Consider the following 13786-nt stretch of genomic DNA (forward strand, 5'->3'; position numbering starts at 1 on the left):
ACATAAAGTTATGTGACCTGGCACAGTGGGCCCCACCTGGGACCTAATTTCAAAGTGGAGTTGTGTTGTAGAGTTAGTGTGTAGTCCCTTTTTTGGTTTCCATTTTTATGTAATGTCCTATCCTGTTAAGGTCCTCATTAAAAAGTGAGATATCCTATTGACAGCTCTGAAACAGAGCATCTTTTACATGCTTTTGGATGCCTGACGGATCAGTGGGTATGATCTAAGAATCACCATTCCCACATCAGGCAATATTCCCTTCATCCATTGCAGGTAAAAACAGGGAAATACACACCACCTCTTTCTTAATACAGTGCAAACAATAAGAAATCAACTCAGACCTTTGTCTGAAAATGCATGCAAGTGATACCTCCTAATTTGAAGTTCAGCTGTCTTCCAGATGTCCTTCATAAGCTGGGAAAATGCTCAAATTAAGAGTCTGAATTTAGACTAGAGGAACTTCAGTGTTGAGAAGCTGAGCTGGAAGGCACTAACTGAATTCCGCCTATTTTGTATTGTATTACTGCCATAGTAGTCTTAATGACTTTTTCTTTTACTTCTTTTAAATTCATTTCATTGCTCAGCCTGTGTTTGATGCATTGCTGTTGTGCATTATATGAACTTTTGCAGTTGTTCTTTGCTTTGTTGTAATATCGTTGTAATTTATTGTAATATTCTGACTGATCTTGAGGCTTTTCTGAGTGTCTGCTAGTTGTCAAAGGTGTTATACAGTATATGCCTTCAGCAGCTTCATGATAGAGCGTGTGTTTGTCTGCATGGTTAATAATTTAGTGGGTCAATGTGCATATGTCTGTATGCAGTCTGCCCTTACAATTCGTATTTGGTTTTACCTGTAAGTGCCATGTCGATACCGGTCCATAGAGAAAAGACTCCAGAGGGTCTCCTTCATGGTAGAAAATCTGTGTGTGTGTGTCTGTGTGTGTGCGCGCATCTGTGTTTTCCTGGGGTCAGAATTGAGAATCACAGTGCCTCTGTTATACAACTTGTATTCTACAGACAGAAACTGTCACCCATTTTGGAACGCCTGACTCTGTTCCTGATTGTGTTCACCAAGTATGAGCTTTTTATATATGCACTAAATACGAGATTCTGACAATAAATTAATAAATAGCTATTCAGTCATATTGGTGAAGTAAATATGTATACACTTCATAGTTTAATCACACAACCCCAAAAAGTAGGGCTGTGCTGCTAGTCTGTTTTTATAGCTGCTTCCTCTCTCCAAAAAGTCTTTTCCTTACAGAGAGGAACTACTGTTTGTCGTCATCATGCGCCAGATTGACATGACATTTTGTGCCATAATTATCTTGGCCAGTGTTGTCATTTACTTCCTGCATCTGTGCCAACACACAGACACGTAACATCCCAAAACCTGGCGTGTGGATGTAGACACTTAGTAGTAGTCACTTAGTAGTAAGTAGTAGTAGCCCCTCTGCAGAATCCATCTGTGCTTTAAAATGCTTCTGTTCCGCCCCATGTTTTTTTTCCCAGCTGTCTGTCTGCAAACTGCTTTTGGAAATGTATCACAAGAGGACCTCCCTTTCCTGAACGCTTTCAAACTGCAGTCACATGCTATGTCATACAGACGAAGATAATGCTGTGACTACATGCCAGTGTTGATAACCAGGACCAAAGAGAACCAGTGGGGAAAGGGGCCTCTGTGAGAACAGAACTTTAGAATAAAGTATTTTTATCATGGTTCTTTATCACGTTTCGCCTTTCTTTTGAACCGACTTGAGTCAGTACACTAGGTTTGTAGTCTGGGGGGTGAGGGGTGATTACAGTGTTATCAGTTGTGGTTGCTTTCAGGAAATTACAAGTGATTCCAGTCCTCTTTCATGATATCATTAACTTTGAATTACACACTTTTCTATTCAGCAAATGAAGTGTACCAGTGCTGGTAGTCATTGTTTGTTCCTCCCTCATTTCTTTTCACCAGCTCATGGGCTGCGCTAGTTTAGTTGAAGCATCTCCCACAATGCAGTTCATATCATTTAGTTTTGACTGAAGGACTCCAAATCTCAGAAACCACATTGGTGTGTATCCTGTTCCTCACAAGGTCTTTCCTGTAAACACTGGGTTCCATCTCACTAGGACACCGATGGTTATGTTATGTTTGTTTCAATAATAATTTTGTATCACACACACTCTAAAACAGTGGCACAGATTTCCCTCACAACCTTTGTTAAAAAACAAAGATGATCTGAAAAATGGTTTATATGTTTTTAAATAAAATAACACATGCAACAAAATTTCAATGTAATTTGTAATTGGCTGCTGGGGCACCAGTGCTGTGCCCTTGGGCAAGGTACTTAACCCAGGGTTGCCTCAGTAAATATACAGCTGTATAAATGGATAAAAAACCTATGTAAGTCGCTCTGGACAAGAGCATCTGCTAAATGACAATAAGGTAATGTAATGTAAAAGTGAGAATTGGTCAAAGGTCCAAATAGTTTCGTAAGGCACTGTATATACAGATAAGGCAATAGACGTAAAAATAGCGGTTAAATACTAGGTCTAAAAAGAGCTCAACCTACTGAGTTTTAATTAACAATGTAATCCGAAACAGGAAACGGGAGACAATGAGCTTCATGACAGTGAGAGAATTTCTAGTGTCTACACTGCCCCCTACTGTCTGATTATGCAACATTTAGTGCAGCTTGTGCACTCTTAGCTCTTGATCTCATGATAGGCTTTCAGTAAATACCTGCAAATGTCGGCTTGTTATTTCTCCACTGCCATTGCCACACAGAATATCTGAGGGCAGGTAATCTTTATAGTGCCTGGGGCAAGGACGGGACCAATTCCATTTAAATTCAGTGGAATTCAGGAAATGAACTGAAATTCAGATGATTAGCTGATAATTACCCACGACGTTCAGTGAAATTTTTTCAGATCATGAATTGGATTTCAATTCTTAACGGAAACGGAACTGATACCAACTTTGAGGGGGGGTCTGAGGTAAGGTCCGTGGTAGCGCGTTGGCTCCACCTGCTGGTGGTCACAGGCGCAATGTCAGAGCGTTTTACGAGAATGTAAGTTCACGGAACGTTATTTGTTCAGTAGTTGTCTCAAATTGTCTTCGGTATGGGCATTACCCCAGTTATGTATTGATGGCAATTACCCTGTTTGCACAATGCGTAACACAGAATAATGCATGTATGGGCATAGCCATACCAGCAACACCAACACATTTCAACAGGGGGCAGAAGAATAGTTACCCTATTTGAGTATGCATACAAATGATACATACCTACAAATCACCACCACCTCAGCAAAATAAATATATAAATATACACTCATTTTAAATAAAAAGAAAATAAATTCATACTACGGTAATAGTAGTCTCATATAGTAGTAGTTTCATATAGTAGTAGTTTCATATTCTCCAGTAGGCTACGTACCATTGCTGTGTAAATTCCTTTGTCACCTTAATTTCTAACAATTCAACAATACAATATGCAGTATGCTGAAAAACACTATCATTTTCGGAATCCAACGGAAAATCGAAGATAGTGTTTAGATTTCAGTATGTCACTGTAAATGTCACTGTATAACAATGACTGACAGCATACACTATACACACATCTAGCTAGTCTAAACTAGCGTTTTTTTTTATTTTCCCCAATATCTTTTCAGCATTGCAGATGTGGAGACTGTAAAATGCGCAGACAAACCAGGTAATAATACGCATTGTTCTTTGTTGCTATGGTTTTTTTTTTTTTTTTTTTTTCCTGGGCATGATCCCGAGATTAAATTCCTGCAACTGTAGTGTCCGGCTGCCTCAAGGGGAATACAGGAAACCCGTGAGCTCACAATGTAGCAGGAAGTTACCGTCCTCATTACAATGGCAAAATCAACCTTACACTAGATCACTATTTGGCAGTTATTCTCCGTTAGGGCTGTGATACGACTGCAAATCTCATTCATGAGTGACTGAAAGAGAAAGAGAGAACTAGTGGTGGATATTTAGGAGGAAGGGGTGTTATCTTTCTCCTTTATTCCACCTTTTCTGTCCTGGTCACTGCTTGCGGAATAGAATGGAGGCGGAAAGGTCCGGTCGATCTGCTGGCGGAACGAACCCGAACTCGGGAGGGAGCGGCGAGGGGCACAATCCGAACGGGCCGAAAGCCGTGCCTGGGTCAGCGACAGAACCAGCGGGGGCGACGGCTGGCTCTTCCCCGTCACGGGATTCGAATGACGGGGAAGCGGGCCTGTCACTGCCTGGGATTTTGCATTTCATCCAATTCGAATGGGGACGCTTTCAGGCCGAAAAATATCGTTGGGAAGCCGAGAGGGACGAATTGAGGGTAATTGTTTAAGGGTGTTTTGCTGGTATTTGTTATTATTGGGTATTTTCGCTAATGTAGTTTCCATAATAGTTACTCTATAAATACAGAACATCGATGATTATTGCGTGTTTGTCAGGATAGGGCTACCGAGGCGTGTTACACCTCTGGTGTGGACATTCTTTGAACGTAAGTGTAATGACAGAAAAGCAGTTACTGTAAAACTGTGTCTCCTTGCATTTGATCCTACGATGTTGCGAGCACTGCTGACGCCAGATTGAATCTGTTACAATAGGCTAGGATATGGCTTTGTGAGATTCCAGATCTAGGCTGAAGTGCGCGTTCATAGGACCAACCCATAACGTTCACAGACTGAAAAAGGAAACGGTTTCAAACACCAGCAAGGTATATAACGGAGACAAATTGTGTTATATGTTACGTCAGTCTATTTAGCAATAACGGATGATGTGCATTTATAACAATCGATGCTTTACGTACAGACAATGTGTTACAGTTCGGTTGGAGTTCCTCGGGGCTCATTTAGTACCAACTTCATAAAATCAAGGTGCGTTGACACCTACCATCTCCTGGATTTAAGAAACTACAGATGCGTTGCTACAACCTAATAGTTGATAAATTTAGATGTGGGTCGTGGTGTGCATTTTGCTGCAAATATGATAACGTTCCCTCTCACTATACTACTTGTGGTCAACGAATAAATGCCCTGCACTCGGATTAAATAGAAAACGTTCCTGTACGTTCTGAGGCCGACACGTGATTAATTTGTAATGCAATGTTCTATTTCAGTTTAAGAGATGCGCATTTCACTCTTGCAGCAGCTATGTAAGGATTTCTCGTGAATGTGCAGCGTAGTCAGTACGTCATTAAACGATTCGTCATTGATGCATAATTAAACAGCCTGACTCACTTAAGGAAAGTGTTTACAAACCAGGAAAGCTGTTCATCATAAAAAGCTGGTTTTGAAATAACGCTATTAAACCAATAGCAGGCCCAATACAGTCCTAATCAATCCACTCACAACAAAGGATAGTAAATCCGTACCAGCATTAAGGCTTGTCTGACCTCACCAGGAGACGTGTAAGGTAAACATACTGGACGTGGAGCCTCGTGTCTTTCTTCTCACAAACGACTAGCACAGCATTCTTATAACTCAAGCATAACATTTCAGCAACGTTCAGAAAATCTTGCGCGCATCACGCATTTGAAGTGCCAGCTCTCTGCTGCCACCTAGCGGCTGAGATGGGCTCCAGGCCCATCTCTTGGCCAGGTCCAGTAATGCTGTACAGGGGAGGAATGAGCTGTCAGTGCAATAATTAATGACCAAATGAACACCCTCTCAGTGCTTTTTTAAAATCACCTTCAGTGACTTTCTGTGGGTGTAATGTGATAGATGATAGAGAGGCGTAATATAAAAGAGACCCAGAGACAAATTTAACACATCCTCTATCTTCGTGGTTAATTCTGCCCCAGTGCTGGGCAGCTGAAATGATGGTGGCATAAGCAGTAATGGTGGCATAAGCAGTAATGAGAAACTGTACAACACCTATAGTTCTCTACAGGGGGGCCTGCACCCCTAACTTTAGTGTCAACGAAATGCAAAAAAATGATTCCTTTTATGCAACTGAATAGGAGAAGGCCTCTGAGTAATTGATGCTGAGTGTAGTCGTGAGCCCTCCGGATGACTGCGCTCAGTGTGTGTGGGAGGGAAGAAGTGTCAGCCTACATGTGTCAGCAGAGCAGAGTAGCCGCCTCGCAAAATGTGTTGGCGTTGAGCATCAGGAACATTGGTTCTAACAAGGGGAGTAAAAGGTGGCCGCTGTTTTAGAACTAGTGGAACTAGGATGTGGTTGTTTGCGCTAGCCAAGCATCTGGCGCACATAGCCTAGCCCCAGCTGAGGCGTGTGAGCTGTGTACAGACCGCTCCATGGAATGATATATGTCAGGACGTTATATTTGTGTTTGATTAGCAGGTAACATTGTTCAGGGCAACTTACATAGCTAACATCTTACATGATGGATAGTCACTGAAGCATCCTGTTTAGGAGTCATGCCCAAGGGAAAAAGAGCAGTATCCTGCTGGCAATTCATATCTAAAACCTTCTGGTCTGTGTGTGCATGTTTGCCTGTGTATGTATGGCCGTGTGTGTGTGTGTGTGTGTGTGTGTGCGTGGGCACATTTGTGTGTGCGTGTCTGTGTGTATATGTGCATGCATGTGTGTGTAAGAACGTAAATGTGGCGGAGCCCCTCTGCTCCGTCACACAGTGCAGGAGTGAGACGGGCGGTGTAAACATCCCAATCCCACAGGGCAGGGTGGAGGAGCGCAGGGAGGGGAACGGCACAGACAGGCCCTCTCCACACCCCCATGCCCGTGAACAATCCATGTTAAATTTAGACTCTGTGTCTGGGCCAGACTCCCAGAATGTGTGTGTCAAGATGCGGGGAGTTTCTGATGTGGCCAGTAGGGGGTGGAGCAGAGCAGAGCCTAGCACATAGTTATTTTCCAAACAAATGAAAGGGGTTTGCTTTGCATGTCTCCCGGTTATATAAACAGTCATTTAGACGTCTGACTGACATCTGAAACAATGTGTTCCATTTACTGTCACAACCCCAGGCGTGTTTGTGATTAGTGTAATCACAGCACTGGTTACTGGCAAACAAATTAAGCAGTGTGGTCATTGTATGTGTGCCAACTATTATTTGCTTGGATACATAGATACATGGTGTAAGCCATTTTGTGTTCTTTTTGTGGGTAACATTGGGTCATTGGCTCAGCAGCTCCTTGTCTGTCTGTGTGTCTGTTTGTCCAGGCTCAGGTGACCTTTCTCCAGGGGGAGAGGAAGGGCCAGGAGAACATGAAGCAGGACCTGGTGCGCAGAATCAGGATGCTGGAATACGCTCTCAAACAGGAGAGGTGAGAGTGTGAGAGTACACCCTCAAACAGGAGAGGTGAGAGTGTGAGAGTACACCCTCAAACAGGAGAGGTGAGAGTGTGAGAGTACACCCTCAAACTGGAGAGGTGAGAGTGTGAGAGTACACCCTCAAACTGGAGAGGTGAGAGAGTGAGAGTACACCCTCAAACTGGAGAGGTGAGAGTGTGAGAGTACACCCCCAAACTGGAGAGGTGAGAAAGTGAGAGTACACCCTCAAACTGGAGAGGTGAGAGAGTGAGTGCACCCTCAAACTGGAGAGGTGAGAGATAGGAAGAGTATGGCACAAACAGGAGATGTGTGAGAGAGAGAGAGAGAGAGAGAGAGTAAGCTCAAACAGGAGACGTGAGAGAGAGTACTTTTGGACATTGGAAATGTGGTAGATGGAGGAGGAAGTGTACCTAACAAGACACAGAGCAAGGGAAGGAGGGGGTATGTCCCCAAACAGTATAGTTAAGACAGGGGCTTTAAAGGAGAAATGGTGGGAGTGCCCTGATGGAGATGGGGGAGTGCACTGATGGCCAGGACGGAGGGGCGCGCAAGAGAAAGAGAGACACACATATTGACGGTAGTGGTGTGGTGGAGTTAGAGATCTGTGTGACAGACTCAAGAACCCGTGTAACCTACTGTCTGTCTCTCTGTCCATCTACTCAGGTCCAAATATCAGAAACTCAAAGCGGGGATCGAGCAGAACCCGGGAGAGAAGAGACCAGAGACAGAGTCAGAACAAGGTGGTACACAGTCATTCATCACAGTACTTTGCCAAGCACTGAGGCCTGAGCTGTTGCAACTCCTAAGGCACATCCTAGAGTTATACTGCAGCAATCTGATAGTGCTTCTCAATGATCCAGAGCCAGCAGTAATTCTGCCTTTCCCCAAGGGTGTGTCAGCCTGTTATAATCTCAGCTCTGGTCCTGGGACACACTTTGTGTACTGTTTTTTTTTTCTAGCTTAGCACCTATTAATTCATTAGTTTGAATGAGCAGCAGACTGAATGCAATTAAGCTCAATATTCATTTTTAATACCAGTTTCTTTAAGGGACTCATGAATAGAAATTTACTTGATTTGAATATGAAGGGTGTGGCCTTTGTGGATGTAAACACTGTGGAAATGTATGCACTATTGCACATGTCAATTCACAGCTTCTTCTGATTGGCTGCCTGACTTCCTATCTTGGTTGACATTCTCTCTGCCATGCAGTGTCTAATGGGCCAGCAGAGTCAGACTCAGAGCCAGCCAATCAGATGTCCTGGAAGGAGGGACGTCAGTTGTTGAGGAAGTAAGTGGCTGAGTGATTCTTGCACAGAGCAGGATACCAAATGCTGAGATGATGTTTACATTCTAAAATAGGGGAACGTGGGGAAAGGTCCTCTCAGGGTAACGAGCATCCTGCTGAACTCCCACAGGTACCTGGAGGAGGTGGGCTACTCAGACACTGTCCTGGACATGCGCTCCAAACGAGTGCGCTCCCTCCTGGGCCGCGGCAGCTCCGAGGTGAATGGGCCGCCTGGGCCACCTGGCACCGGGCCTCCACCAGAACCAGAGCCCCGAGAGGGGGGAGAGTCCCCGCTGGTCCGACAGATTGAGGAACAGATCAAGAGGTGCGAGGCGGGACGGGGCAGGGTGGTGTGGGGCGGGGCGGGGCGTACAGCACACTGTTTTAGCATCATTTCATTATACCTTCTCTTGTGGGAAGGTAATATGGGCAGGAATAAGACTGAGGTGAAGATAACAGCAACACACCGAAGATGGCACAATTGTGTGTGTGTGTGTGTGTGTGTCTGTGTATGAGGATGTATATATATCTGTGTGTGTGTGTGTGTGTGTGTCTGTGTATGAGGATGTATATATATCTGTGTGTGTGTGTGTGTGTGTGTGTGTGTGTATGAGGATGTATATATATCTGTGTGTGTGTGTATCTGTGTATGAGGATGTATATGTATCTGTGTGTGTGTGTCTGTGTATGAGGATGTATATATATCTGTGTGTGTGTGTGTGTGTGTGTCTGTGTATGAGGATGTATATATATCTGTGTGTGTGTGTGTGTGTGTGTGTGTGTGAGGATGTATATATATCTGTGTGTGTGTGTGTGTGTATGAGGATGTATATATATCTGTGTGTGTGTGTGTGTGTGTATGAGGATGTATATATATCTGTGTGTGTGTGTGTGTGAGGATGTATATATATCTGTGTGTGTGTGTGTGTGTGTGTGTGTATGAGGATGTATATATATCTGTGTGTGTGTGTGTGTATGAGGATGTATATATATCTGTGTATCTGTGTATGAGGATGTATATGTATCTGTGTGTGTGTGTGTGTGTATGAGGATGTATATATATCTGTGTGTGTGTGTCTGTGTATGAGGATGTATATATATCTGTGTGTGTGTGTATGAGGATGTATATATATCTGTGTGTGTGTATGAGGATGTATATATATCTGTGTGTGTGTGTGTGTGTATGAGGATGTATATATATCTGTGTGTGTGTGTATGAGGATGTATATATATCTGTGTGTGTGTGTATGAGGATGTATATATATCTGTGTGTGTGTGTGTGTGTATGAGGATGTATATATATCTGTGTGTGTGTGTATGAGGATGTATATATATCTGTGTGTGTGTGTGTGTGTGTATGAGGATGTATATATATCTGTGTGTGTGTGTGTGTGTATGAGGATGTATATATATCTGTGTGTGTGTGTGTGTGTATGAGGATGTATATATATCTGTGTGTGTGTGTGTGTGTATGAGGATGTATATATATCTGTGTGTGTGTGCCTGCAGGAACGCGGGGAAGCAGAGCTCCAGAGAGGCGGGTGACGCAGAGCTGGACAGGCTGCCTTTGCTGCGGGGTGGGGAGGATGACGATGACAGCGATGAGGAAGACGACTTCCAGGGCATCGCCACCGACTGCATCGATGGACCACGCAAGCACACAAAGGCCCGCGTGAAGGTCAGCGACGGAAACTGTCACGCGCTCACACACAGACACACACACTCACTCACACACTCTCTCACTGACTCACTCGCTGACTGAGTCACTCGCACGCACACGCAGACCCACAGACACACACACACACACACACACACATGCAGTGTAGACAGCGTGTAGGCGTGAGCTCTCCTCAGTATCAGTACTGTATAAGGGCAGCAGTGCTGTGTGCTTGCCTCCCTGCAGCTCGGAGCGGAGCCCATGGTGGCTGACCTGGATGATGACGATGAGGACGAGGACGATTCTGAGGATGCCCTTGGCGAATTTGACTTTGTGGGCACGGGGGAGGAGGGCGAGGGAGCGGGGGAGGCTCGCGTTGCCGGGAATGTGCGGGATATAGGTACAGTCCTGGCTGCCTGTCTGTCTACATGCCCTGAATGTCTGTATACAGGGCAACTAAAGGAGGACTCCATCAATAAAAAGCAGTTGTCTCAAATGAAACCTGGTATTCTCAAACCAACACACATCCTAAGTGAGTAAATATTCTGAAGTGCTTCAGATCTCTGGTTGTTGGGTGTTTTGCCTTTTTCCCTTCAATTTTTCTTAATAGGGTGTTTTCTTAATAGTAATATAATATAAATAATAGTCTTTTATGGATGTTTTTACTGGAAAGCTCCTTATTTCGTGAAGCCAGATGTCATGTATGACATTCATGTTATCTGGATAGTTCATCTCATGCTGTGTGCCTGCTAGCAGCCCATCCAGATAAAATAAGTTCCAGTGAATCTGTATATATCAATGTAACAGGCACTTCTTTAACATTAATAGAGCAGTCCATGCCTCTTTCCTTTTCCATCGCAGTATTTGGGCTGGTGTATGTCATGTATCACTAATTTGAAAAGGTAGACCCTAAGCTTTTGTTTCACAATTTATGTTGTCATGCTAAGATGAGATAGCATCATGTTATTTTGGTCAACACGAACTAAAATGAACCCAAAAGGACATTCTGTGGTTGAGGTGCAGTTTGAGACGCAGTTTGAGACGCACGACAGGAAGCAGTTATTCGAATGCCACAGACACATTACCCTTGATACGCTCTCTCCTTGTCCCTCTTTGTGGCTCTCGGCACTGATAAACGCCTCTTCCTCCACCTCTGCCTCTCACAGAGAACCGCAGGAACAGAATGCAGGGGATCACGTCGGATTTCCGAGACGTGGACGGGCTGCCCCCCAAACCCTCCCTGCATCCCCCCATCCCGGGACAGCCACGCTGCAGTGAGGGTGAGAGCACGGTGGCACTGGTCCCAAAATATCCTCCATTTATCTTCCCCATCTTCCTCTTTCCAAAAAAAGACAGAAACTGTAAAAGAATCAGGAGGGATTTTATTCATACAGAGTTCTCTCAGTCCAGTTGTGAGTTAAATCTGTGCTTGTTGCAGTATCTGTCCAGTCATTAACTCTTTAGTGGTTATAAGGTAATCATCCATTTAGCTGGTTCACATGCTTGTCGCGGTGACACATTGCACCTTGACTCTAGCTAATACAGTTGCACTCAAAAAGAATAATAAACCTCTAGAGCAACTTGTAAGTCGCTCCAGATAAAAGTGTCCGCTTTTATTCACACTGAATGTATAAAATTTAAATGTAAAATATAAGCACAATTGTTTCATTGTTGAAAACTGTATTTTATGTAGCCTACTTGTCAAGTTTAATATTTTCCAGATTCTCTTAATCAGAAATAATGTGTTCATATCTGGACTTGGCCTTACTGGTGTACAGACACTCACTGACGCAGTGTACCCCGTGCAGGGTTCACAGCAACCCATAGCTCTCATGGGTTCTCAGCATTCAGCCCATGTTCCCTGCTTGCAGTTTGGTCCCCAAAGTTGTTTTGGGATTCAATTCAAATTGATTGTGATGACTGTCTCATTCCGTGGTCGTCAAACCAAGACATCATGCTGGTACCACGCTGATGAGTGGCAAAATCCTGCTCTCCTGTGACCACACTAATTACCCTAAACCCAGAAGCACAGTTCTGGGCAGGACTACACATGTGGTTAGTTTTCTGTAGTCAGCCACAGCCTGCTTGAGAATTATTTTAGCTGTAACACTTGCCTTATCTGTCCACCAGGGGGTGCTCTCAGCTTCTCCTCAGATGTCTTCATCCTGGATGCAGTTGGGGGTGGAGACATGAATCTGGGTGAACTCGCTGATCTCACCGTCGCCAATGACAACGACCTCACCATTGACGTGAGTGCGACAGTTCCTTTGAGTCTGACCTGGTTCTGTGATAAACCGCAATACTGTATACGTTTGATTTACTGTACAGAGATATAAAGCAATACTTCATGTGTGTGATTTACTGTAAAGATACAGAGATACTGTATGTGTGCAATTTTCTGTAGAAAGACTGAAATGCTTTACTCAAGTGATGTTCTGTAGAGAAATGCCACTGCTGTACGTGTGTGATTTTCCATTAAGAGGTAGCAGTATTTTTTTACGTGGGGTGTTTGTATATTTCTTCCCATGTGCTCTGCATGTCTCTCCACCTGCATCCTCCTGAATTTGCCTACCTGTGTTTACCTGCGCATCTCTGCGCAACTGCAGGACAGCCGGGAGGAGTTCAAGAAGACGTGGGTCCCCCGCTTCACCCTGCGCAGCCACTTCGACGCCATACGCGCCGTGACCTTTCACCCCAGCCAGGCCGTGCTGCTATCGGCCTCTGAGGACGGCACCCTCAAACTGTGGAACCTCAACAAGGCCGTTCACCCCAAGAAGTAACCAATGCTACCATCACCATTACCGTAAACATTATTATTAACAAGGCAGTACACCGTAAGAAGTAATCCATGTTGCTGTTATCATTATTGTGAACACTATAAATAATGGCAATGCACTCTAATTAGTTACCATGGCTGCTTGTGTTATTATAATAATTTGTACTGTAATTCACCAGCTGTCTGTCACACAACAATGACAGCAGGGCAGGGTACGTTTGGCATGTGACGGTTCAATGAAAGAAGGAAACCCAGTATGTGAACTGCAGCAGAAGACAGTGTTATTTCCTCTTCCTCTCCCTCCATCCTTCTCTCTTTTCCTCATCTCAGGAACGCGGCGATAGACGTCGAGCCCATCTACACCTTCAGAGCGCACAGGTGAGCTGAGACTCTGCCTCTCCTCTTAACCAGCCAATCACGTGTTGCCCTCGTATTGAGGGACTAGACACTGACGTGTGAAGTGGCGAAATTGAATTGAAAATTAGTCTGTTTATCTATCTAGTTATTACATCTTTATTTGATTGAGCAAATACTTTATTTAATCAAGCAAGTCATTAGTGAATTGGTTCTCTGTTGCAGTCGCAGCCTGGTCGTAGGGTTTCCAAATTAAAATTGCAAAGATGGTGCATAAAATCCAACAATTATAAAGGAAGGACTTCCTAATGAGACACATTAATAGAACAAGACATGAGGTTAAGTTCTAGTGTACACATTCCACATTTACTGTCCAAATACATTGAGACTTTGGAAGCAGCCCCAGAGTAAATTAAAAGCTATAATTTTAATAGAGGATGAAGCTGTCTCCTGTGGTGGTGGC

The 13786-nt window shown here is 44.1% G+C and overlaps 1 protein-coding gene across 1 annotated transcript in view; it reads left to right on the forward strand.

Moving 5' to 3' along the window:
* The first annotated feature begins 3875 nt into the window (after window positions 1–3875).
* The window catches only part of LOC118774982 (striatin-4-like), a 12588-nt gene continuing 2677 nt past the window's right edge, over window positions 3876–13786 (forward strand). The window contains exons 1-11 of the mRNA XM_036524634.1: window positions 3876–4331; window positions 7140–7243; window positions 7914–7990; window positions 8461–8539; window positions 8667–8861; window positions 10046–10214; window positions 10440–10593; window positions 11360–11473; window positions 12324–12442; window positions 12800–12969; window positions 13300–13347. Of these exons, the coding sequence (XP_036380527.1) occupies window positions 4062–4331; window positions 7140–7243; window positions 7914–7990; window positions 8461–8539; window positions 8667–8861; window positions 10046–10214; window positions 10440–10593; window positions 11360–11473; window positions 12324–12442; window positions 12800–12969; window positions 13300–13347 (1499 nt within the window). The 5' untranslated portion in view covers window positions 3876–4061. The remainder of the gene's footprint in view (window positions 4332–7139; window positions 7244–7913; window positions 7991–8460; window positions 8540–8666; window positions 8862–10045; window positions 10215–10439; window positions 10594–11359; window positions 11474–12323; window positions 12443–12799; window positions 12970–13299; window positions 13348–13786) is intronic.

The sequence above is a fragment of the Megalops cyprinoides genome, chromosome 3 (assembly GCF_013368585.1).
Source record: "Megalops cyprinoides isolate fMegCyp1 chromosome 3, fMegCyp1.pri, whole genome shotgun sequence".
NCBI classification, from domain to species: Eukaryota; Metazoa; Chordata; class Actinopteri; order Elopiformes; family Megalopidae; genus Megalops; species Megalops cyprinoides.